Below are 27785 nucleotides of genomic sequence, written 5' to 3' on the forward strand. Positions count from 1 at the left end.
GAAATTTACTCATGTCATAGCACACCCCTTACAACACAGCCAGAAGGTAATTTCATATAATATTTGAAAATACTTTTAATGTGATTTTGCTTCATCTATGACATGTCACATAAGGTCAGGCCTGAAATTTTCACTGTAGCATCATTTTGGCACTTAAAAAGCTTTGGATTTTTGTGCATTAAGGTTTCAAATTTTTGTATTATTAATGCTCACCTTTTAATTTTCCCTCAAACCTCCCAAACTCCCTGTTGTATAGCTGTTATCCAGTACAGCAGCATGGTAACTCCTCTGGGCTCCAGTTTCCACCTCCTCTGGTACTAAGCCCCTTACAGCTATTCGGCTCACAAAAGCATTCCACTGACCTGTTGTGTGATGTCTCCCAAATCAAAATTCTACCCCTAACAGGGACTCAGGAAGCTACCAAAACTTACGAGTCTCAGGAAAGTCCTTAAACACTCCTAAGTTACATAAGTACTAACAACTTCGGGGGGAAAAGATACTCTTCTAGCTTCCTGCAATTGGTGTTGGGCAGGGCACTCCAGGAATGCCCATGTAGGGATGGGCTTCAGGGTGCTATAGCTCCCTCTGAGTTATCTGTGTTCTTTTTTTTTTAATTACTTAACTTTATTTTATGTGCATTGGTATGAAGGTGTCAGATCCCCTAGCACTGGAATTATAGACAGTTGTGAGCTGCTGTGTGGGTGCTGGGAATTGAACCTAGGTCTCTGAAAGAGCAGCCAGTGCTTTTAACTGCTGAGCCATATCCAGCCCCTATCTATGTTATTATAAGTAAACCTGATCTGCTTTCATATAAATAACCCTGATAAACTCTGGTTCACTGAGTTAGGCTTGGGTGGAAGACTTCTTTGGTCTGCTGTTGCTATCTGGGGTAGACAGACATTCGCTCACAGCTCCCTAGGGAAGTCACACAACACACCCAGGGCAGGAAGGATGCCTATGTCGTCCACTTGCTACTTAAGAGGGGTCTCAGTACCTTTCCCAAGTAACCACGCCCTCACCTCTATGTGTGTGTGTGTGTGTGTGTGTGTGTGTGTGTGTCTAAATATACACATGTATGTGAGTTAGAGGACAACCTCTGTCAGGTGTCTGCCCCTGCAAGCTTCCAGGGATTCTCCTGTGTCCACCCCCATCTTACCACAGGAGCACTGAGGTTACAGACACACACTAACTACAGTGTCTGGCTTTTTAGTTCTTGTATAATTTAGTTTTCTGTCTGCTGCCTCAAGCTACTGCTACCATGCATGGAGCTGGACAGACTTTCACTTCATGAAGGCCTTTGCCCTCTGAAACTGTGATCCCCAAACAAAACTCTCTCACAATAATGAGAAAAGTACCTACTAATATTCTCTCAATAGTGTCCATGGAGCTGCCAACTGCCCTGGTTTAGGCTATCATCATCAGGTGAAAGGGTGAAAGTTTTATTTTCTTCCACATTCTGCCTTTCTGTGTTATCTACAGTGAAAACACAGTCTGATAACTTTTGATGACTAAACGCTTGTTTGCTGCCTACAGTCAGGCATCTGAGGCTATAAGAGGAAGGTAGTCATTACCCAGTACAGATGAAATTCACACCACCCAGTGTGAGCTATCACACAATCACCATTGGCTCACCCTCCACATTCTGTGTCAAGAAGGAGGCTTCACCAGCTTAATAGTCACCAGTTGTAAAACCATTGGCCTCCACACTGGGATGCAGATGTTCCTGCCTACCTTTTCTGTGGTCTCATAATCCATTTTGAATGCCCAGAGGTGGAGCCGAGCTGAAAGCTCGCTGATGGAGGACAGTGTGAGGAGGAACTGCTCAGCACTGCCCAGGGGCACGTCAGGGTTGGCCAGCTGAGCTTCCTGGATTTTCTGCTTCTCCTCTTCAGTTGGAATCATGGTCAGAATTTTCTAGAAAGACAGGGTAATGTAATCATTCTTTGTTAGTAATAGACTCCGCTCCTGCCGTGTTTTCAAATTTCTGTTATAATTTCCCAAACACATAGTTCAAAACATTGTTTTTATTAATAGGCAGGTGTTATATTATAAAAACCTGTAAATTTTTAAATATCCTGCTCCAGGCCTTCTAGGGTATAAAGGGCATTCCAGGCAAGGACAGGGGGTGATAAGTGACAATAAGAAGACAGACTAGAAGGAGAATAGCTTCCTGCTCCTGAGGAGATACAGCAACACGTGTCAAGAAAGCATGCTTTGTTGACATCTCATGAACTTAATTAATAGATCACAAAAATGAAACATTCACAAAGAAGTCAGTTTGGCTTTTCTGTATTAATTATAAATTTTAACTAAAACTCATAGGGAAACAATACTTTAATACCAAACACAAATCTGACTGTAAAGGCCAGTTGTGGAATGCCAAGAGGACAAAGGATGTTAGAATCAGATTGATTCTTTCAGGCTCAAATGCTTAATTCATTACATTTTTAAGAGCAAAAAAATTTCTTAGATTGTTAGTTGGTGTCATTGTTGTAGATCTATAATCTAAGCAACAGAGGAGAGGCTACCTTAAATGCCCTCCCCTGGTAATGAGATTGATGACTGACTTATATGCCATCCTATAGACTTCACCCAGCAGCTGGTGGAAGTAGAAGCAGACACCCACAGCTAAACACTGAACTGAACTGGAATCCAATTGCCGAGGAGGAGGAGTGATGAGCAAAGAGGTCAAGACCAGGCTGGTGAAACCCACAGAAACAGCTGACCTGAACATGGGGAACTCTTGTTTCCCAGACTGATAGCTGGGAAACCAGCATGGGATTGATCTAGGCCCCATGAACATGGGTGTCAGTGAGGAGACTTCAGAAATCTACAGGACCTTTTGTAGTAGATCAGTACTTACCTCTAGCATAGGAATGGACTTTGGGAGCCCATTCCACAAAGAGGGATACTCCCTGAGCCTAGACACAAGTGGGAGGGCCTAGGCCCTATTCCAAAAGATATGACAGACTCTGAAGACCCCCCTATGGAAGGCCTCACCCTCCCTGGGGAGCAGAAATGGTATGGGATAGGTAGGGTGTTAGTTGGGGGGTGGCAGGGGAGGAGGGTATTTTACATGGGATTGACATGTAAAATAATCTTGTTTCTAATTTAAATAAAAAATGGAGAAAAAACACTGATTAGCAAACAGATACACAGCTGACTGACAATACTACTTTCACTTGTGGGTATAAAAAATTCTTACCTATCCTCATTATTCCTATTTTAACACTGCATGGAAACCCTTTCCTTCCCTCCACACATACACACACACACACACACACACACACACACACACACACACACACAGAGAGAGAGAGAGAGAGAGAGAGAGAGAGAGAGAGAACAGAGAAGCTATGATAGTCTCTGTAAAGAATTATAAACACCTACAAAAATGTTTCTAAAACACAAAAGTGAGTTTAGCAACATTTCATGACACATGGCCAATACATAAAACCTACTTTATTGTTACATAGTAATGAGAAAATTTCAAGGTGTTATTTATGATGAAGTATACAAGTGACAAATCTAATAAATAAATTATAAGCTCTATATATGTTGGAAATTTTAAAATGCTAATGAAAATCACCATAGAAGATCTAAATCATTGGAGTGGAATACCATGTTTATCGGCTGAGATTATAGTCAGGATGCTGTCTCACCAGACTGATCTACAGGTTTAACTCAGTTCCAACCAAAAGACCAACATGATTTTGTGTAGAAACAGAAAGATGGTTCTAGAAGCTATGTAGTGAGGAAGAAGAAATGGGACAACGATGGTGAATTGTAAAAGGGGACCTTGGAAGGATAACTCTGCTCAACCTGAACTATAAAATCACAGTAATTAGGGTAATGGGGTGTGTGTGTGTGTGTGTGTGTGTGTGTGTGTGTGTGTGTGTGTGTGTGTGTGTGTGTTTGATCAACAGGGCAGAGCAGTACAGAAATGGGCCACACAAATATGGTCCATTAATTTTAACAAAAGTCAAAGATTATTGGATAGAATTTCCAATGAGTGGTGTTGAAACAACTATATTTCATATTAAAAATTAACCTCAACATAATTCTTCTTTCTACATAAAGAAACGCAAAATGTATCATGGAAATGTAATATCATAAAAAATTTGGCAAGAAGCAAGAGAAAATATTTGTGACTCATGGTAGACAAAAAAATCCCCAATAAGAAGATAAAGTAAACTATATCCTAGTTAATTTTTTTCACTGTAAAAAGAGTGAAAACATAAACTGTAATTTATCAACATAGATGTTCCCCTATGGCCTTGCCATTTCATTTCTGGGTATGTACTCTAGAGAAATGAAAACTGAGTCACAGGAAACTATTAAAATATTTGCAATTGCTTTTTTCATAACGGCCCAAGTCTGTGACAAGTTAAATGTTTTTAGTGTATAAACAGGTAAACTAATTGTGGTACATCCCCAAAATGGACTAGTGCTCTGTGGTAACATTAAGATGCTCTGGAATCTATGAGACTCTGATAAATCTCAATGTTGTCTGTCATGTTGCATGAAAGAAGCCGATCTCCACAGGCTCTATACTGTGAGATTCCATACAGTCTCAAAAACAGAAAACCACAGTGATAGAAAATGTATCTCTGCCTGCCAGGGGCTGTGACTACAGAAGGGCAGCATGGAGATGGGACTGTCTCAATCCAGAATGAAGGGATTCAGATACATTTTTAAAACACTAGAGCCGCCTGCCAAAATAATTAACATTATATTGACTCCAAAGTTTTAAAAAATCATGACTACAAAATTAATAGTAGCTATTAAATATGTACGTTAACACAATGGTGCAGCTGGGTGTATCTGGGAAGAAACAGCCCTGAACTTGATGAGTGATAACAGGCAGGGCGGGCTGGCCTCAGCCCGTCAGAAGTACAGTTATATTGAAGATACGTATTCTAAATCGCAGTCAGAGTGAGGCTGTAGAAGGTGACACCTGGCAAACATTCAGACCCATCTCCTTCCAAGTTGTTCCTCACCGTGGCTCAGGATGAGGCTATGTGGTCAGAATTTGATTATCAAAGGGATTTAGCCAAAACTCTCTAGGTCACACTATCCATAAAGATAGTGTTTAAAAAACACTTATCCAAACAGTTCAAACAGATGACATTCTTTGAAAACATCTATGGTTGGAACTCAATTAGTTTTTAAAGTACTTAGCATAAAAGTGTACTTTAATTTCCACAATGCTTAAATTGTCTAGGCAGGACAGGAATTTGAAAACAAAGCTTGCCAACACCTTTAACAGCCTTCAGGAGACATGTCCCTACAAGTTTTGTCCCTTTGTCCTAAATATGTTTCCTCTGCTTTTTACTTCTCTAATTCGAACCATTTCTTCACCACGGATGATTCTGAGTTTACCAACTGCTAGTTTGCTTTCTTACTCCTTGAATCACTGTCAATGAAGAGACTACAGACAGCAAGTCAGTAGGTCAGAGACACCTCTTGTGAGCTGGTGGTCCTTTGCTCCACTAGGATGATACACATGATTCAAGCAGGGTTTAAGTCAGTCTCTTGCCACATCAGTAGTTTCTCTGATGATATTTTGAATTACCACTTGGTTTTGTAGGGAAAGAATCATCCAACAAGACCAAGACATAATAACTCAATTGGTTTTATTGTTTTATTTTTTAACTCCTTCTAGACCAGTGGTTCTCAACCTTTCTAATGCTGCAATCATTTAATACAGTTCTTTATATTGTGGTGACCCACCTCCCTGCAACCATAGTTATTTTTGTTGTTACCCCACAACTGTAATTTTGCTACTGTTTTGAATCATAATGTAAATATTTTTGAATATAGAGGTTTGCCAATGGGGTCACGACCCACAGATTGCAAACCACTGTTCTAGACACTGTCCCTGTATTACTACAACTATATTTGTTTTGTAACAGAAGGTACTGGCCAAAGAAAAACAATGCAAATATATCCTTTATTGTGGACCTAAATGCTAGTTTGGATTTGGCCATTTCACTTTCCTGCAGATGAGACACAGCAGTAATGGTTTTACTTGTTTTTGACTGAACCCTTCCCATGGTGATGAAGAATATACTACAAGGATTTGGGTACAGCATTAGGGGCTTGGGAAAAGTTTTTCTGGGGGTAGTGTGTTAACAGTTTGTGTATTCTGAGAAAATGGGTTCTACCCCTGCACTCACTCTCATACATCAACTTAAATCAACCCCTTGAAGGACTCTGAGGGCATGTCCTGCCATTCTCATGAGCACACAGAGGCAGCACATTGGGGCAAGAGGTTATTGTGCCCAACATATAAGGGATGACTTGCTGAAGGACAGGTTGAAGCTCTCCTAAGCAGAGTTACAGAACTACTAAGGGATGCTCTCCTGTCCTCGTAGGAACTCCACCATCTATGGACACTCACCTACAGATGCAAACACTAAGGGAACAGCTGTGTCCCATGTTCCGAGCATTCTGGTTCCCTGAGCCAGCTACGCAGTTCATGAGCAGACTCACCCATGCCCAGCACCCATGAAGCCAGCTAAGGATGGGCCTTATGCGATAGCAACACCTTGGAATTATACTGTGGTACAAATGGTTAAAGGAAATTTCTGCTTCTAGAACGATGCTGGGTTTGACAGCCAAAGTGAGACAAGTTAAATGTCATTAAAGACAACTGTATTGTACTGCCTTTTAAGTGGACTAAACTCTAAGAAATAAAAAAAAAAGTGAAGTAAGAAAAAGAAGTAATGAAGTAATGTCTTCTCACTTCCACTTGTGATCATTCCATGCATCTTACTGGGAAAAAAAACATTATAGATGCTCTCTAGAGATGACCCTAAAATAACTTCCTACAGTTTAATACTCTTCTGAAAGCCACTTCCTTAATGCAGTTAATTACTCAGGTTTGTATGACAAATCCAGATACATGTTGTGAGTTGCTAGGCAATGGCACAGGATGTCATTTAATACATCCTAATTGTGTTTTGGTACACAGAGCTTTCCAATGGCCTTATGAAGCTACGATGTCGTGACATAATGTGTGTATCCAGGAAGCAGACAGTCTGGCTGAAGGCCTGTGGGCATTAGCTGCAAATCTTATTAGCAAGGGTCTGTAGGTTGACAACTGCTTTTTCTTCTCAGTCTCATTTTAACTCTTGAACAACAAGAGTCCAGAACAAGCTTTGGGTCCTTCCTAGCACACAGAGTGTAGATCTTCTATACCCCTCAGTTGTCTGGGATCAATGATCATGAAGAGATGACAGAGAATCATGCATTTCATATTCTACAAAAGGTCTTGTTCCATGGTCTTCACAGCTATGCCTGAGAACAGCTGAGGGATATGCACAGTCCTAGGTTATGGAGGTAGCTTCAATGAGGGGTTCTTGGCTGGAATGCTTTCACTTCCTCAGGGAAGTTAACAGTGTGTGGAGACATTTCTGGGTGTGGGTCAATGTGGAAGAGAGTAGGTACCACTAGCATCTAGTACATTAGTTATGTGTCCTATTGCTGCCATAGTAACAATGTTGTTCAAATCAGGTGGCTCAAAACCACTAGTCTATCTACCTCTCATCTTCCTCTACCTTTAACAGATCAGCAACCATGAAAGCATCAGTTGGCTTGCTATGTTCTCAAGATGATCCAACTTCTGCTGGGTGGTGGTGGTGCACACCTTTAATCCCAGCACTTGGGAGACAGAGGTAGGCAGGTCTTTGTAAATTCAAAGTAAGTCTGATCTACAGAGTGAGTAGCCAGAGCTACACAGAGAGACTCTATCTCAACCCCTGCCCCCACAAAAATCCAACAAAACGTATCTCTGGTTTGTTTTTGTTTCTAACACATGGTCTCATATAACCCAAGCTGGCCTCAAAGTCCCTATACAACTGAGGATGAACCTGTACCTTTCTAGTCCTTGTGCCTCCATTTACCAAGCACTGAGACTACATGCTAGTGCCATCACACCCACCTTATGCAGTGCTAGGGATCAAACTGGGATTTGTGCATGGTAAGTAGGCCACATCCCTAGTCCCAAATTACTACTACTTCTTTTTTTTTTCCCAGAGAGGGTTTCTCTGTGTAGCTTTGGAGCCTATCCTGTCACTGGCTCTGGAGACCAGGCTGGCCTCGAACTCACAGAGATCTGCCTGCCTCTGCGTCCCGAGTGCTGGGATTAAAGGCATGTGCCACCAACGCCTGGCCCCAAATTACTACTTATTATAAGATCAAAACAATGTCCTTTATGTGGACGTCAGCACCTAATGAAAGATTGTAATTATAAGTGTTCCTAGACATATGTGACATGACATGGAAGAAGACCTAAGCATCCTCATATGCAGGACATGTAGAACTTTTTCCAAACTGAGGTAAGCAATGTTTGATTGGGGTTGAGGCCCATAAGCAAGCCAAGATCACCTAACTTCACAGGCAAAGTGACTTGTTTCCCCATCCCAGAACAAACATCTAAGAATCACTAACATCTTTCAGAGTCCAGTTGAGTAAAGAAAGTTACAAACCATCCAAAATAATATTCAATGCTGTAATATGATGCACATTTCACAACACTAACAATTCTTCAAAGAACTTGTCTTACCTCAATCCCTTCTTTGTTTAAGGCATACTCATCAAAGTTCAAAATGGCTATCTTGATCGTCCTTGGAGGGGGCAGCACCGTCAGGCCAATGTTGATAGCATTGCTCCTCTTGGAATCCAGAACAATGATCTCCTGCCTTTTACCATCTGCAGCTGTTTTCTTGGTGATAAAACAAGGAAAATCGAAAAGATTAATGCATCATTCTAGATCCTTCCAGGGTTTCATTACTAAACACATACTCACTCTTCATGTAAAAGAAAGCCAATGTCCCAGATTTGGCTGCCACTCAGTTCAGGAAAGAGAATGGGGAAGAGGAAGGCAGATCAAGGCTTAGTTACTTAGTAGCCTCCAAACTTGGGTCAGTAATTGAACTTCACAAGTCAGACACATTACAAAACAAACTGATTTTCTTTCAACAGGGAAAATTTTGTGCAAGAACAAAACGTGTTTTTTTCCATCCTTTTAGAGTTCCTTTCTTGTGTGCTGGCAAGTGTTTGGATGTGTGCTGGTTGTCTCAGTGTGTGCAATGTGCCCATAGCAGAGAATATAGACGCCACAGGGACAGGCTAGTGAGGACCTTCAGTGTGGCTGGTGTGTCAGCCCTCGGGTTCCTGGATCTTCCAGGGCACACCTCACTATCCAAATGTCTTGCATCCTTCACAACAGAGTGTCACCGTTTTTCCTGTACATGTAACCATCATACATCTGCCCGCTGGAGGGTGGGGTGGGGCCTCCCAACTAAGAGAAAAGAAAGGGCATGTGCAGATAAATAGGAATGAGTGACAAGTAGGAACAGACATCAAAGAGGACAACCGAGAACCAGAGGTGACCTGGCATCCTCAAAAAAACCCTGTGATGTGGCTTTCCCAATGTCATGGGTGCCCCTCAGACCTGCCTCATGGTGATGACTAGCATATGGCTAGAACTCAGTTTGTATACTTTTCAAACTCTATGCTTGTATCCCTTCCCCAAATCCACATGTTGGCCCCCTGATTTCCAAAATGATAGAATCTAGTGTCAGAGGACTGGGCCTTAGGAGATAATAAGGTTTAGGTAATTTGCTAAGAGTGGAATCTTTACAACAGAACTGGCATTCTTACTGGAAAAGGAAGCCCTCTGAAAGCCAGGAAGAAAACCCTTGGCAGAGTTACCTTGGCTAGCATCTTGATCTTCAATTCTACAGCCTCAAGGACTGTTGACAAATAAATTTCTGTTGTATAGTATTTAAATTTTCTTTAGATTTAGTTATTTTATGTGTATGAATGGTATGCCTACATGTATTTATGTATACAGTGTGTAAGCCTGGTGCCTATGGAGTTAAGAAGAGGGCATCACAACCCCTGGAACTGGAGTTACAGATGGTCATGAGCCACATGTAGGTGCTGGGAACTTGAACTCGAGTTGTCTGGAAGAACAACAAATGAAGCCATGTCTCCAGCTGATATATGGTATTTGATAATGGCTGCCCTGACAGACAAACACAGGCTATGACACAAATGACACAAGCTGTCTCCACTTTTCCCTTCAGCTGACAGGAAGTTATATGTAGCTGTCAATGGAGGGATGTAGGAGGAGACTGGTTCAGCAAGTCTCTACAACTGCTCAGGTTTCCTGTGGTACAAAGGCATGTGGGAAGATGGCAGTTTTGAATTACAGGACACTCTTGGGGTGGCAAAGATGATGAAGGGTGGGTGGTTCTCTTGAAGAAAATGTACCCAGTGATGGTGGATGCTCATTAAGCAAGGATTCCAGCAGCAGGGCAGCTGTTACTTGTTGAAAAGGGCAGGTCTGTAAAAAAAAGGCTTTCCAACTGTCCCTTTAAGAGTCTCTGGCATCCATCCAGGCCCCAGGGAGAAAGCAAGCAGATAAGAAGCCATTCTTTCAGGCTGAGAGCTGTCAGGGATGAAGCTGGATGAGGCTAGATGAGGGTAGATCCTGCAAGACCTCAGGGGCCAGCCTGACCACACCCTGCAGGCAAGTGCCCTGTGAACTGCTCCTTTGAAGCTGCCTGAGCCCAGGAGCAAATGAGCCCTCAGTGGGGATAACAGTAGCTCTGTGGGCTAAAAGGAGGAGCAGACTATGTTTCTACAGATCCTCCATGACCCTCCCAACTCAATTGCTGCAATTTTACTTCAGGTCCTTAAATATGCATTTGGGAATAAATACACATAGATTTCTTCATGAAGGGAACAACTGAGAACATCCCAGCCCCAGGAAGTGGCAGTGGGAACACATTTCACCTCATCAGTTCTGTTATATAGAGAACCCTGACAGATAAACTCCGTCTCAAAAAATAATAATTCTATCAAAATTCTAGGAAGATTTTTAAAATCCATTCTAAAGTTAAAAAGACCATATTCATTTTAAAGTCAGCAATATTCTTTAAAATGATTTTTACATTTATTTATTAATATGTATGAGTGCTCTCCCTGCAAGTATGCATCCTACCATGTGTATCCTTGGAAGTCAGAAGAGGGCACTGGATTTCCTAGAACTGGAGTTATGGATGGTTGTGAGCCACCATGTGGGTGCTAGGAACTGAACCCAGGTCCTTTGAAAGAGCAACAAGTATCCAGGCGGTGGTGGCTCTTGCCTTTAATCCCAGCACTCGGGAGGCAGAGGCAGGTGGATCACTGTGAGTTCAAGACTAGCCTGGTCTACAAGAGCTAGTTCCAGGACAGCCTCCAAAGCCACAAGGGAAACCCTGTCTTGAAAAACAAAACAAAACAAAACAAAAAACAAAAAACAAAAAACAAAAAAAAAAAGAAAGAGCAACAAGTGATCTTAACTGTTGAGCCATCTCTCCAGCCACCAACATTCTTTTGTTAAGCATTAATAATCTCTTTCTGGAGATTATGGAGCTTTTTGCACTATTGAGCCAGTCAGCGGTGCTGAGATAGCAGGGGTGAAAGAGCCGTGCAGCACTACATGGGAAGGGCTCTTACAGCATAGGCCCGGTCATTCTCACCAAGACTGAAATCCCTGAACCAGTATCTAACATGAAAGAATGACAGTGAGCATGTAACCAAAACAAGATATAAAGTCAAACATGGCAAGTGGGCAGCTCAACTGTGGAGGCTCCACTGATGTCTCCCTTCTGAGGAAAAGGTCAAGCAGGGACACAGGCACTGTGAGAAAGACAAGGCCACACCTGAGGAGACCTTCTTTTTCTCGACTGTATGGCATGTGTCTACCTCTGCTGACAGTTGTCTCAAGACATCAGTGGACAGTGAGATCAAAACCTGAACACAGGCAGGAGGCTTAGATACCAGTCTAGTTCTCCAACAGTCTGTTTTGTTTGTTCTGGTTTAACTTCACAGATAAGACTTTTGCTAGGTAGTCTCCTAACTCATTCTGTAGCCCATGCTGGCCTTCGACCCATGATCATTTTCTCTCAGTCAGTTTCCTGACATTTGGGCACTAACAGTTTTCTTTTCCAACTGGCTGCTTGTCTTTACAGATTTATTCATTGCCCCCCTTTGCTGTCATATTTCCTGAGAACCTTTTGGGTACCTAGTTCTCAAATGAGAACTTTTCATGTCAAAGTGTGAAAAGATCATCTCCCTCTGGAGACCAGGAGGCTGCCAGTGCCGCTCTGGGTCATAGGAAGGATGGTTTCAGTCTTGGTTCTCCATTAAGGATGAAAGACAGCCAACCTCTGCCCTCTTCTTCAATGATTTTCAAGAATGGTCAGGGTAGGAGGAATGCTGGTACAAAGCACTGGTTGCCCAGGCTCCAGGCATAGAGCGCTTAACTACCGGGTGACTGGACATGAAAACTGGGCTATCTCTAGGGTGCATCTGCTTTTGCATGGTAGGCATGCAGCTGGCCCTGTGAGGGAAATAGCTGCAGGGCTGTGTTGGAACATGCTACTTTTCCAAGTATGTCCACAGAAGGGTTCAAGGGAAATGGAATCTGCTTATCTGAGAAGGGAGGGGCCTTGAAAAGTCTCTAGGCTGCTTTAGTACCACGAAGCCAATTAAGCAGAATTCCTCCTTTGAGAGCCTCCATATCTCCTCTTACCACCCGTACCCCAAGATGGTTTCTGGAAATGTGCCTCAGGCCTAGATGTCCTACAGAGCTTTTAGTTCCATTTCTTTTGCACTTGACTAAGAATACTGCTGAGAAAGGGTGAGGTATCAAAACAGCCAAGACGGACAAGAGAGAATCCAATGTTCCCCTGTATGTCTGGGAGAACAGAGACCTTGCAGACAGAAGGAGCAGGAAGGAATACAAGAGGACACCTTTCTCTCAAGTTATCCCTGAAGGGTGAGTGTACAGGAAGATAGAGCTGAATGTCTTCAGGATGAGGTTTCAACAGACAGCATGCAAGCAAAGGAGGCAGCCATCTAGCAGAGACTGGTCACTGCTGAGATTCAGGGCATGGGCTAAGCACTGCAACCCCAGGGGGAGGCTGGCTACCTGGGCTAGGGATCCACCCTCTAGAACCAGAGGCCTGCATGTCTGACTGCTTCCCAGAGAGTTATTGGATTAAGGTCTCTTTATTTCCAAGCACAGCCGGGTGAAACACAGGCCAGAGCTAGGTTAAGAACCCAGCCAGCGCGGTCAGAACAAAGAGAGAGCCCCGTCCCCACGTGCAGTCCTTTAAGAAGCCCCCTTTACGTCATCCCGGCTTTCCTTCACCCCGCCCTTATGGGCGAGTCCCCAGGTCCACCTGGTACCTGCCCCAGGACTATTGGGCGGGGCTAGGGTGACTCCCTATAATTGGTACCTGCCCCAGGACTATTGGGCGGGGCTAGGGTGACTCCCTATAGAGAGTCAAAAGGGATGTACGGTAATGCAAATATTGCTGGAGTAGTTAAGGCATGCTTAGACTTAGCTGAAAGGGATGCTTAGTGCAGAGAGAGATGACTACTGCTTCCTGGGTTAGAGATGTAGAAAGTGGGTTTGAGAGAGGGTCAAACCATTATCCCTAAAAACAAACGTTTTCAAAGCTGCAGATAAGGACTCAAACTTGACTCTGAACAGTTATGGATAGTATGAGGCAACATTCAAGTGTGACTGCACCAGACATCCCCAGGAAAGGAAAAGGGCCCTAACTTCCCCTCTGAGTCATTCAGTTTTGGAAAACCGAAGGAAGGAAGATTTGGGTAGCAGTGAGGAAAGTCAGACATATTTAAACAGTACATAGCTTTCACTAAGCTTAAGGTTTGCTAAAATGCTGACACTACAGAACACCTCTTTGATTTTTTCCCCCTTACTGGGGATAGAACCAAAGACCTTGCATACATTAGGCAAGCACTGTATTATGGAGCTGTCTTGAGCTCACCCTCTTGAATTTTTAAAGAGTCATTTTATTAGAAACAGAGGATCAAAATGTTTAAAAAGTGAGCATTGAACCCACTGAACTTGTCACCCCAGAGGTACTGTGATTGAAAATAGAAAGCCGTCTAAGGAAATGATGTATTTGGAGAACTCCCTGAATCTTGGAGAATGCCGCTAAGTCTGAGAATGCTTCCATGAAAGGCAACTGGCCTGTGCACGAGCCGCTTGGCAGCAGTGCCGGAGACCCTGGGTCTGGGTCTGGTTCAGCGTGGCCATTCTAGAAATGGTAAATCATGCCTCCTGACTCCCTGCTCACCCGCCAAGAATGACACCACGAGATATTTTCAAAACTTGCCCTTGAAAAAGTGACAGTTACAAGTTGCAATGATACAGATGTCACAAGGATGAGCACGCTAGAATCTTCCTAGTCTTTTCACAAGAGCCATAAAGAAATACACAGAAAAGCTTTCCAGAAAAAACAAAAAAATAAAAAAAAAAAACCTAAGTCTACATTAAGGAAAAAAGAAAACTCTTTAGCTAAGACTAAAATTTTTAGCTGATGTGGTGGTCCATGCCTTTAACCTCAGTACTCAGGAGGCTGAGACATGGCAATTGTTTTGAGTTTGAGGCCAGTTATGGATTATGATAAGACTCTGTCTTTAAAAAAATGGGGGGGGGGAGAGTGTAAAGGAAAAGACTTCTTTCCATTCCAGAATAGGCCTGCCTTACTATTAAGGAGAGAGTATTATTTTCCCATACTTGTGAGCCTCTGATAGCTGAGGCCAATGCTTAGACAGCTGGGCAATCTGTGTTTTCCCATCACCAAAAGCAGAGGACTTACTTAAACTCCATTACTGTGTTGTCACCACACGAATAAAAAGTTGTGTTTCTAATCTCTAGGTAGAATTTGGGGTTTCTGATATTGATGTTAAGAACATAACGAACTTCCTTGTGCTCTGATGTGAAGCATGGAGACTTTTATCTCTTCTCTGAGGGAGAGACCAGATCAGGGCATTGCTGTGGAATGTGGTAGTCAGGACACCATGTTCACATGCCACTTTAAATCACAGGCTTACAACTATGCATCTACTCCTAATCGCTGACGTATTTAAAAATCACCCAGGCTAGGCCTGTCAGAGGTGAAGATCTGTAACCCCAACATAAGCAGGAATGTCAACTACAAAGTTGAAGCCAGCCTGGTCTAGTCAGTAAATTCCAGGATTGCCTGGGCTACATGGGGCGGGGGGGGAGGGGAGGTTGGGGGGCAACGAAACATGCAAAATCACCCAGCTGAGTCTTACCTTGGCCAATTTAAAAAAATCTCCACCTCTATATTTCTTCAAAAATTCTCTGATAGTAGTTTCTGATATACTAAGAAACTTCTGATACACTAATAAACAGTGTGGTAGTTTCAATTAGAATGGCAGGCATTTGAACACTTGCTCCAAAGTTAGTGGTACTTTTGGGTCCATTTAGAAAGTGTGGTCTTGCTGGAGGAGGCATGTCACTGGGAGCTAGTCATTCCCAGTTCGTACTCTGCCTTGTGTTTACATTTAAAATGTAAGCCCTTGGCTTCCTACTCCTGCTTTGTCATCATGGACTTTGGCCCCCCGGAGCTGTAAGCCCAAATAAACTCTCACTTCTCTAAGTTGTTTTGATCATGTCGTCTTGTCCCAGCAATGGACTACACAGAGTTAAGCAAATTTCTCCAGCTCCCTCTCGAGACCCTTCCCCAAACAAACCCAAGGAACCATTGTGTCCTCAAAGGCAAAACTGGGTCCTCTCCTTGCCTCTCTCCTGCTTTCTGAACACTTGCCTTTATCTGGTAGTTAACTGGGGTATGAAAAAGGCGTCTTTTGAGAATCTGGCGTCTTGCAGTCCCTGATTGGACATAAGAATTGGGAAGCCCATTTCACAGAGCTCCTCATGTCAAGTTCAGATGCTTTGGGGACTCTCTGACCTGATATAGTTCTCTGGAATCACTTGAACACACACCACACCTCAGAGTAACAGCAAAATCACAACATGGTAAGGCTTAACCCAGGGTTTGTGCCACCTCACAATACCTCGAGCAGCATACTGTGAAAAGCTGCATATGCACATTTGCTGCCAAAACAGAAAAGTGGGTTCTGTTCCACAAACTAGTTTTGAAAAGAACCCAGGAAGGAAAGGCATCTTTTGTTCTTCTCCTGTTCAATAAGTGGTCCCCCCAGCACAGCTCTCATGCTCGAATCTCGGGTAGGGGTGATTGGAAAATCACAGCCATGCCCTATTGCTTTGGTCTGGTGTTAGTTTGCAATAGAAACTAAAACCAGTTCCCTTTGTTTCGTGCTGCCTTGTGAAGTTGATTTCATTTTTTGGTGTAGACTGTTGTGCTTAATGAAAAACTTCTCATGAGCCAGAGTTCGGAAGTGGCTGTTTACAGCTGTGTTGTATGAAAATCACAGTCACTGATCAGAACCAGACGTGGAATTTGGTTATATCGGAATTAGTAACATATACAAAAGAATCCACCTCTCCAATGTGATGCTCTGATATTAATTTGAATTCTCACCTCTTGTACATTTTGCAAGTTAGTTCCTGCTCAGATTTCCTTTTTTCTTTCCCTTCTTCTTTTTTTTTTTTTATAAAAACATAACCAAACAAACTAACCCAAAACAACAAATAAACACCCAAAGGTATATGCTCCTGAGTCTCATTGCAAAACATTCTGGAAACAATTTAATAAATATTTCAGTTTAGTTGTCCCTTGGTGTCCCTAAGGGATTAGTTACAGGACCACCAGAGAGTACAATAATTCTCAAATGCCTTACATAAAATGGAATTTTACATGTTTTGTATATAACCCTTGAAACCCTCCAGAGTGCTTTAAATCATCACTGAATTATTAATATCACCTAGTATAATGCAGATGCTGTGTCCTAGCTGTTCTATTGTTTTAGGAATAAAGATGAGGAAACATTCTGCAAATGTTCAGCAATGTTATACATTTTTTTAAAAAATGGTTCCATCCGCAGTTATGCAGTCTTAAGACACTAAACCCACCAATGTGGATGACTACGTTCCTAGATGCCCTGTTTCCCACAAGGCCTTGCAGTATTTTGAAAGGTGATCCCCATCACAGGGAAGAATAGAACTCAGGCTTGGTGAAAGGACAGAAGTCAATATCTTTTCACCAACCAGGCGAGCCACAGTGATACCAAGAGAAGGAGGGGGGAGGGTGAAGTAATACTCATTTGAAGTTTGATCCTGGAAACTTAATCCTACCATAAAGGAAGTTCAACTTAAACACACCTTCACTACCAACCTGCCACCCTTCTCCTTCTCAGACCTGGGCCACAAGCAGCCCTCCCCCAGCAACCTCCAGGGTTGCTGCAGGCAGCCAGCAGCACAGCTGGCCAAATGAGCATACGAAGGAGGAAGGAGCCAGTCGGGTCAGTGGGTCCAACACAGTGTATGAGGTGGGTCATGAAAAAAAGCTTGGCAACTGCAGGCTACTAGCTCACTCCAAATTCCTAAGAGAACGTAGCTTCTAACCTGTTTTAAAAGTTCACTACACCCCGACTCACGTTTTGTGGGTTGAGATATAAAATGGAGGCATTATTAAAGCACTTACCCGTGGGATATATAATCCGCTATGCAATCTCTATATCAGAATTTGCTGACCATGGTGTTATTTCCAATCATTTTATAATGTTTCTCTGTATAATTGTATATAACACCTGTGTTAACAATACTGCCATAGTGATGCCTGCAGGTTCTCATGCATTTATGAAAAATAAGAAATCTAGATGTATATGTAGCTTTTCTAGGGATGCAAATATGTCACTACTGAATATCTAGATAGTTTCCATCTGTCAGCTCAGAGAATTATCTAGAGACTGAATTATTGCCCTAGAAAAGCACTGAGTGGCTACAGCTAAGTTCAAAGTGCTTCTATGTTCCCTATGTTCCCTAACTTGAGGTGACGTTATGAGTACACTCAGTGCACCTGGTAAGTAGGCAAGTTCAGTTCCTCTGGAGAGCACTGATATTGCTCCGAGGCTGCAGAGCTACCCATCATTAGTCTTTTTGCTTTTTTTTCATGGGTTATCTGGGGTGCTACTGTGCATTTTGATGTAGCATGGATCCAAGGAATATTATCCAAAAAGTTAGACTTTTTATCCCAATGAATGGCTTACCAAGTAGCTAAAGCAGCATAAAATAAGATGTCTCATCAATAACTAACCTCCCCAGCTCTTCTCCTCTGTCAATCCAGAACATGCCAGGGCCTGGCCTACCTTGGTGACAGACAGCTCCTTAGACTTGGACTCAAACAGGTGCTCTAATCGGGAAGTGTCCACCTTGATGGGTTCCAGTTTTGACCACAGGAATTCCCTGCATCGGCGATTGTTCTTACTCGGCCACTCAAAGGGCCGGACTTCATTCCAGAATAGCCGGATAGTCTTCTTTTTCTTGGTGAATGCTGGCTGACCCCTGGGTACCTGGGACCACCCTAAGCCCTGAGGAGTGCTGAACATAGAAGAGGCCAATAAATTACCGGGGACTGGTGGGGGAGGCACAGTGTCCAATAGAGGTGGAGGGGGTGGGGGTGGCAAACCCAGAAAGGTGGGAGGGGGTGGAGGGGGTGGCCCTGGGGCTTCCCGGTGGCCAAGATCCACATCCAGCACGTCAATATCATCCTCCTCCCCTAGGTCGGTGAAATCCATGTCTTGAATTCTGAGCTCCCTTGGATTGGCCATGAGCTGGTCCCAGATATAATCAGACTCAGTCTTCAGCTGTGCAGGTGTTGTGTCTGGGACCTTGTCATGAGACTCTGCATCTGGAGAGGTGGAGCCTCTCCCCAGGTCTCCACTGTTGAATTTCTCAGCAAATGCCTTTACACTGCCCCGGTTGTCCAGACAGCCAATGTCCACTCTCTTGATGCTCTCTTCCGGGGCCTGGGAGTTGGCCTGCAAAGTGGATATCCTGGTGGCAAGACTGGCCACTGGCTCCACCTCCTGCATAGACCTCCCTGGTTCGCCATCACCCTTCTCCTCATCATCTGTGGACTTTCTGTTATGGGCATACAGCATATCCAGCATGAACCTTTTGCTGGTAAGGATGTCACCACACTGTCCATTCACACCCACATCCTGAAGACTGGTGGACCATAAACCTGAAAGGACATGGGAAGGAGGAGATAAGAGAGAGGCACAGGGCCTCCATTCCACAAGAAAACCAGTTCTGCATGAAAAGAGGCGGGCGCACAGGAACAACTCCAAAGAAGACACTAAAATAAGGTAATCAAAGCAGATGCTCACAGCTAATGACTTGCTCCAGGTCTCCAGCCCTCCCAAATGTATGCACTCTTGACTCCCACCTGCACTATATAACTTCTTCCCTTCCCTTCTCTCATGGCAGGTGGTCAGAATCTATCCCAACTTACATAGCTAAAGGATATCTGTTGTAACTAGACTAGGCAAGGCAGGAAGTGCCCACCTGGTCCAAGGCAAGTGCTAACAGGACATCTCTCCCATAACTCTGTACCGCAAAAAGGCCATCAATTCAAGTTCACGGTCTCATCTCCAGGGGCTTAATGCTACTTTCTCCGAAATGACTCCCCCAGGGCCCCTCTTTCCTTTCACTTGCCTGCACAGCTCATCATCTGAGTTGACTTGCTTTTGCAATTTACCAGTCTGCCATTCAACCTCCAGCCTCCTACCTGCACGAGAACTCAGGCACAGCCTTTCTCTTGTGACTACCCACAACTTTCCCTTAGTAGGACTAGCCACTCTGCTGGTGTGTTAGGAAACCACTGGGGTAATTCTCTTCCCTGCTTCTCCCATGGTTCTCTCCCCAGTGCTTTCCTGCCCCTCCCACTAGGTCCTTTCTGTCCCTCCCATCCCACAGGGCTTTCCTCTGGCATTGACATCACTTGTCTTTCTCCCATCTTACAGCCTCTCTTGACTCCTCTTACATCTCCACCTCGCTCCCAACGTTTGATCCTTTCCTTTAAGATAACATTGCTTTTTAAAGCTGTTTCAATCGCATCTCCAGTTTTTTCCTTTCATCTTTCTAAGACACATAGGAATGCAGCTTCTGCTCACCCAGTCCTTCACCACTGTCCCTTTCCAGGTAGTCAGAGAGTTTCAGGGTCTTAGCCTTCCATTCTGGACTTGACACTCACCTGGTTTGTTTCCCTCTTTCCATCTGCCTCTTCCATCCTTCTTGGCTTCTTCCTCAACGTTGACCTCACTCACTCTTTCAGTCACCGTTTACTCTAATCTCAGAGCTTTAAAGACCACTCATAGATAAATGGGTCTTCCAGCCCAGACTTTGCAAGCTAATTCTGGAATAGTGTGCCATCTCTGCAATGGCAAATTCCTCCGCCTTACTTCCAGTTCCAGTCATTGGCACCTGCTTTGAGATCCCCCACATCAAGGCACCTGCTGATAAACTTTCACACCACAGCCAGAACCGCACCACTTTCCTCATGCCCCACTCTTGCTCAATCCCAGTTTACATCAGCACAGCTCTCCTGGGAATCAGGGAGACTGCCATGATAGCAGATAAGTGGGTCTTTCCCAAGAGATAGCCACATTCTTTCCCATTGTTGGGGAAATGCTGGCTTTTCTTATTATGACAACAGGTTGGTTATTTTTTAAATGTTGGTTTTCTTGCCTGTTTCTTTGTCTTGTGTACATTATTGAGTGTCCCTCATAACTTCCTTTGTACTATATTCTATTTATTGAATATTAATATAAGACACTTCTACTTTTTATTGTTTGCATGACATAGCTTCTTAACTTTTCATTTACTCTGTCAGTATGCTTGAAAAGAGTTACTCGGTGATAATTTTGTAGACATTTTGTCTCATTTAGCTTGGGTATTTTTTTGTCTTTTTGATCTTTTGCTTATATATTATGGTTTCTGGTTTTGTATTGTTTGTTCTGAGACAGGGTTTCTCTGTGCAGCCCTGGCTGTCCTGGAATTTGCTCTATAGAACAGGTTGGCCTCCAACTCACAGAGATCTGCCTGCCTCTGTCTCTGCCTCCCTAGTGCTGGGATTAAAGGTGTGCATACCACGCCAGGCTCTGGTTTTGTATTTTTGTGGGGTTGTGTGTTTGTGTTTTTGTGGGGGTTGGTGAGGCTTTTTTGTTTGCCTGTTTGTTTGTTTTTTTAAGAGAAAGAAAGAGCATGGAGTTGGTTGATTGATGAGGTGGAGAGACCTGGCAGGAGCTGGGGAGGGAAAACCATGATCAGAATATATTGTATGAAAAAAGATTCTTGCAATAAAAGAGTTTTGTATAGGCAGCATACAATTGGCGTGTTTCTAAAAATCCACTGCTAAATCTGTCTTTTAATGTTTACTAATTGAAATGTTGTGGGTTAAATGTGCTGCTTCATTTGCTTTTTACATTTATTCCTTTTGTTTCTCTTCCCTTGGTCTCCAACATTGAACATTTTTTTTTTAAATTCACCCTGAGTTGAAAATAGTGTTTTAAAGTAATAACTTTATACATATTTGTTAGTGGTTGTTCCATGAATTACAATAAACACCCCAAATTATCCTGTATACTAATGTGGATTTAACAATGTAAGTGAAGTGCAGAAACCTTACTCTATTCACCTCCAGTGCTTTTAAAGTACCTGGAGTATTTCCTTTATAGAGAATGCTGTTGGATAGATAGCATGGCAACTTTGGTGTCGACCCTCAAAGCTTGCTCTCAGCAACCTCTGAGAAGACTGTTCTCAGCACACAGCTAGGAAGTAGGGGTTCACAGCGAGCAGGGTGTACATTCCCAGCACTCATCCAGCTCATCATCAAGTGTCGTATAGCAAAATAGGATAAATACCATGTTCAGAGCTGAACACATACAACAAGATCAAAGGTGCCTGAAATGAGTTGGGTCTCCTCCAAGCTTTACTCTGTGTGACTACAAATTCACTTCTTACTAACAGACACAATGGTGATAGAAATAGGATTTGAAGCATTTTAAGTTGTCTCCAGTTTTAATTGTCTTGGTGACTTGATGAGGAATAGTAAAAGCTGTTATGACATAGTTGCCTTGACTCGGCTGCTAAAGAGGCTATGAACAGTGTGGGATTTTAGGAACCAGTAAATTTCCACAGATGAGCTAACCCTCTTTAGAACCCTAGAGTGAAGCAGAAGGGTCACCAGAAGCTCCAGTTTCTGCATACATACATGTGGATCCTACTTGCTCTTTGCAAAGAATTAAGAGTAGGTCCCTGGGAGCTCAGAGGCTCCATTTTTGCATAGTTGTCCTTTTTTGGAAGAATGTTACACACTCAGATCCAAGAAAGTTCTGTTCCCTGTTTTAATTTTCCTAATCTAACTTGTTGATGTGTTTTAGGCTGCTGAGCCCAAATAAGATGAGTAACTCATAAAGCACAAAAAACACTTAGTACCAAAGTGATCAAAAACTTAGCCTATACACTGGCATTATGATCATAATTTTGCTCAGTATTCTGTTAGAAATAACTATAATATCATTTGAGGAAACTAAATATTAATTTAAGTGTAATAATGTCTAAGATGTAAATCTATAGCCTTTGAGTCCTTTCCTGTCATATCAGAGTGATAAGTCATATGCAAAATCAAATTCAGTAGCATGTTCTAACTGTTACAAACATAAGCAGTGACTATTTTAAACTAAGCCATTGATAGACCTGTTGGGAAAGAGAATAGTTTCATTCATTCATTCATTCATTCACTAACTCTTCTGCACTCCAAAGACTATATTCTTAATCTGATAACTAACAAGACTAAACAGTGCCTGGCTCATGACACAGAATGGTAAGGGGAGCCTTGGGGCTTGAGTGTGTGCCCTGGTATGTGGTTTGATGAAGGCTAGAGCATAGTCCATGCCTTCACTAATAAGGAATACTGTTATTTCACCACCTCGATGGCATACAAGTCATGGATGAAAAAACAAAACCCAATGCTGACACTAATGGTATGAATTACCCTCTGAGCCAAGTCTCTAAAGCCCCAGTGAGGTCCTGAGGGGCCAGATACACAATCTAGCATTTACTTGGTCCCTAACTATAAAGTTCCCAGTCATAAGTGAAATGAATGGATTGCAGGGGTAACACTGAAAAGACAGAGTTACATAAGGAAAAAACACATTGGTTATATTAAAGAGTCATCTAAGTACAATGTGTAACACTATACCTAAAGTCTGTATGTACTGGTCTAGCATGTCAAATTCACCTCCATGCACTGTTAACCACACTGTTTTTATAAGTACTCATTCAGTTTGTTTGCTCTATCTATTCTGGTTGTGGTTTTATATACTTCCTTCAAATAAGTCTTCTAAGGGAAAAAATGACAATGTGACATGTCTCCAAACCAATTGGGAACTGGAAAGGGCCACATTTGGTACCATTGACACTGAAACAAATTAAGGAAACCAGTAGTTTCTTTTCCTCAGCACAGTTCTGACATCTGAACCCTCTTCAGCACCTTTAGAAGTGAGTGATCCCACGGCATGGGAGGACACAGAGAGGGAACCCTAGAGGCAAGCTGCTGGCTAGCTGTCACTGTGAGACAGGTGACACAGCTGAGGGAGTGAGCCATGCCCACGTCACCTTGGAGGGTAGCCTATGGCCAGGCTGTAGTACAGCAGGGCCTCTGACATGGAGAAAGGGTTTCATTTACCTGTCGTTCTGTCCTCAGACAGCTTGCCTTCCTTCTCTTCCCTCTCCAAGGTGCTGCTGGAGGATGAGATGCTGGAGGCAGAGCAGTTGTCCCTCTCATTCACCTCCTCGTTTTGCCTCTCTTTTTCACTCAGCGAGGCTCTTTCTTCAGGCTCCAGCTCCAGCACTGGCTCTTCTCGGCTCTCTGCTCCCCGGTGGGCAGAGGCTATGTCCTGGCTAGCTTCATCAGCACCCTGCTCAGCTTCTGCCTCCAATTCAGGCCCGTGATCCTTACTGCTTACTGATGAAGACAAGAGTACAGGTTACATTGATAACAGATTTCTTTGGGGACAGGAGTCACACAAGAATTGGGTTTGATTCCTCTGGGCAAGGTCTAAGAGAAGCCCCAAGATTACTGTTTGTGGTTATTTAACTAATGTCTGCTGCTATCAACAGGACTGTGCAGGTGACATGTAAGTCCACACAGACAACTTTAAAATGTGGAGGAGTCAGGCATGGCAGCTTCAGTAAGGTGAGCCTCTGAAATTGGAGATGTCCAAACAGCAGCACAAAAGTGTCAACAAGCTTAGAAACCTGAGGATTCCACAGGTGCCACTGGCATTCCAGATGAAATGGGCCATGTGGTAGGAAGGCAGGGAGCCTCTGGAAGCTAACAGTACAACCTGGTTGGCAGCCAACAATGAACAGGGACCTGATCTACAAGTGCGAAGTAACAACGAGGGAACCTGAGGGATGTCTTCCCAGGTCTCCTGATTAAGGCCCAGCTGACTGAGCCATGTTGGGAAATCACAAGACAACATGTAGGTACTACTTTCAACCACAGTATTTTTGGTCATTTCTTATGCAGCAGCATACAATGAAATGCAAGGTCTTGCGGGGGACAGGGGGGTGGGGGGAGGTGACAGCAAAACCCACAGTAAATCAAGCTGACCAGCAAACTGCAGCCCCAAATTGTTTGACATTTAGGGGCTATCCCAGCAAGGCCAATCCTTTGCTTGCATCCTTCCATGGTATGAAATTAGCCCTCAACTGCAGAAAGTGCTCCAAGGAATCACTTGGTGTCTCACTCCTGAGAAGCCCATGCCTACACTCTTGGGTACACACTTGTTCTTTTCATGGGTGTCTGTCTTTCTTCTCCCCTCAAGCCTATGCTTAAATCTATAACCCCCCCTTTTTTTTTTTGGTTTTTCAAGACAGGGTTTCTTGAAAACCAGTTGTTTTGTTTTGGAGGCTGTCCTGGAACTCACTCTGTATACCAGGATGGCCTGGAACTCACAGAGATCTGCCTGCCTCTGCTTCCTGAGTGCTGGGATTAAAGGTGTGTGCACCAATGCCCTGTCTATAACCCCTTTCTTAATGAGTTCCAACTTTGCTTATAAAAAATACTTTTAAAGTAAGTATTGGGCTGGAAAGATGGCTTGATGAGTAGGAGCACTTGTTGATTTTGGAGAGGGCCTGGTTTCAAATCCTAGCACCCACCTGGGGGCTCATACCATCTGTAAACCCAGTTTTAGGAGATTCAAGAGGCATGCATGTGGTACACATATATACATGCAGGCTAAATATTCATACACATAAAGTAAAATAAATTAACTTATTTTTTTTAGAAAAGGTACTGGGTATGATGGCTTATGCCTGTAATCCTACCACCGCTGAGAATCTGGCTAGCAGGGCTACACAGTGAGTTCCATATCAGCCTGGGCTGCATAGTGAGACTCTGAAAACAACAACAACAACAAAAACTTAAATAAAGGGATCACTCATGGGCAGAGGCCTGCTTGTAAACCAATGAAGACTAGAAACATGGTACTACTGCCAACATAAAATGCTCTGTTCCCAGTCATGTGCTGCTCCCGGGTGCAGGGAAACTGCTGTTTGCCTCATGCCTGGTTTTGCTGAGCAAAGCTCTCAGCTATGAGCTTTGGACAAGTAACAGAATGACTGGGAATAAAAAATCTCCAGCCAAACACCATAAGGATAGGCCAGATGAGGTGGGATCACTCCTGACAGCAAACCTCCCTCCCCCAGGATGGATGAGGCTACAGTCCTAGAACTCTGCAGATGCCTAGAACACACAGACACATAGACAACACACCCAGGCAGACAGGCAGAAACACACACACACACACACACACACACACACACACACACACACACACACACACACACGTTGATGAAGACATTCAGAGAGGAATTGGAAGAAACCTATCCAGATGTCACAGGAACAAGTGGAGTACCAGGCAGCTTTCCTCTCCTCCCCTTCCCTCTCCTCTCTCAGGAGCATACTATGGCCTTCACAGTGGGGGAGATATAGTCACAGGGTATTCAGGGATGGCCTCTCAGCCTGTCAATGAGCCAGCAACCCTCACTGGATAGAAGCCCAACAATCATCAGCTTCTTAGCAGGAAGCCATTGTGCCAGGAGTCACAAGGACAGCACCCCATCCCTGTCCCTGTATTCTTCTGGGATGGAGCAGGGAGATGGGTAGGGAGAGGAAGGGTTGGGAGGGCAGAGGAAGGGTAGAAAGAGAAGAACTGTGGCTTTTTTTATCGCTCTGTACACTTTCCAGCCACAAGAGATGACAACCTGTGTGGATCCCACAGTGCCTTCAGGCATGAATTGGGGGTGGGATAGAGTGTTTCTTCCTCCTGCCTGCCTGATGCCCTGACATGTGTTAATTGCTGGCTTCTCTAACCTAGCACAGGAGCCTGCTGTAGAGCCCAGAGGTTGACCCAGACAGCCAACTATCCAGACAAAGATGTCAGGGCTGATAGTGACAGAAGGAAGCCAAAAGGCACAGTCTGTGAGTTCACAGGCCTGAGAACAGGCGTGCCTTGCACTTTCCCTTAAAAGCAAAACCAAGGCTATGTCATGAGAAAGACTGAGTATTCCCTTTGGAAGATTTTGATGCAAATTTCTTTTTTATTTGATGATACAGCCTTTAGCAGAGAGAGACAAATCTCTGTGAGCTTTACAAGCCAGGCCAAAGTGGAGCATGAGCAATGGTGGTATCATGATGGGGCTGACAGAAAGCATATGTGGACATGCACACTGACTTCAGAATACCCACATCAAATGAAAATGCGTCTGCAACAGCCTAGCATGTGGCATGCACTTGGGTATTCATGGCGAGCATGTGGGGGACCTGGACAAGGGTGTCTTCTAGTGGCTCTGCCCTTGGCAGGGTGAGTCAGAACAACTCACCAGCCCCTAGAGACTCAGCAAAGCAGTGGGAATACACATGGCTGCTGTTGCTTGACTGTAGTTGGCATGGACCACCTGTGCTGTCTCATCTCATTTAAACCAAGGGACTCGGGCAGCAACTGGTTGGCCAAGGGCTGTTTGGACAGATGTGGTAACAGATGTGCTAGCACTGGATGAGCTACATACTCCTGGGAAGACACAATACAATGCCACCCCAGTATGCCAGAACCTAACTGCGTGGAGACTAGGCTGAGTTTCCAAATACTGGGGGGATCTCTTCTCATGATTTGTAGGGAGGTCATCACTTTCAAAGTCACCTCCTGCCTCAGTGTCCACAGGGCCTGTCTATAAAGCTGTGGCATGTGGGACTTTTCTGATTAACTTATGAGCTATGTGCCCACACACATCCAAGTGAAGCAAAACAAGCAAAGAATTAAGAATCAAGTCAACAAACAGGAATGAAGGCTTATTCCTATGAGCATGTAATGAGCCAATAGTGATGTTCAACCTCATTGCCCCTCTGCCTTCAGCAGTAAGGACACCAGACATAGGGCCTTATCTCAGGCTCGTATGTGGACAGGCACCTGCAGGAGCTCACCAGACAAAATGATAGACAGACCTGGAGGGAGCAGCAGGCTCATGGTAGATCTTCCTTAGCCATCTTAAACACAATCACAGCTAGGGCAAAAGTTCCTTAAGGACCACATCTTCTCTTCTTTCATGTGAGAGGCCCTGTCTGGTACAGGAACCAGTATTCCTTCATAAAGTTCCTGCCCCTTCTGCAATTAGGAGATAGGAGGCACCTGCGATTGCCCAGAGACATGACCAAATCCCACAGTGTTCTTTCTCCTCTTCCTTATTCTCTTTAATTGGGGCTTCTTTTAGCAATGCCTCCTTTCATACACACAGCCATTGCCTTGGAGTTACTCTTCCTCTAAAAGGCCTTGTGCCCTGTGGATGGATAGGGGAAGTACCTTCTATTCCAAAGGCTTCAGGACATAGAGCAGGGAAGGAGTCTAATCTGTAGGAAGCTAAGGTTTTCATCAACACCTGGGGTGAAAGC

The 27785-nt window shown here is 43.8% G+C and overlaps 1 protein-coding gene across 1 annotated transcript in view; it reads right to left on the reverse strand.

Annotated features, from left to right (window-relative positions):
- Fhod3 (formin homology 2 domain containing 3) overlaps positions 1 to 27785 on the reverse strand; it is a 418808-nt gene that overhangs the window by 28714 nt on the left and 362309 nt on the right. The window contains exons 14-17 of the mRNA XM_035440244.1: positions 23520 to 23798; positions 18136 to 19013; positions 8570 to 8728; positions 1732 to 1914 (exon numbers count right to left, since the gene is read on the reverse strand). Of these exons, the coding sequence (XP_035296135.1) occupies positions 1732 to 1914; positions 8570 to 8728; positions 18136 to 19013; positions 23520 to 23798 (1499 nt within the window). The remainder of the gene's footprint in view (positions 1 to 1731; positions 1915 to 8569; positions 8729 to 18135; positions 19014 to 23519; positions 23799 to 27785) is intronic.

Source organism: Cricetulus griseus, chromosome 2 (assembly GCF_003668045.3).
Source record: "Cricetulus griseus strain 17A/GY chromosome 2, alternate assembly CriGri-PICRH-1.0, whole genome shotgun sequence".
Lineage (NCBI taxonomy): Eukaryota > Metazoa > Chordata > Mammalia > Rodentia > Cricetidae > Cricetulus > Cricetulus griseus.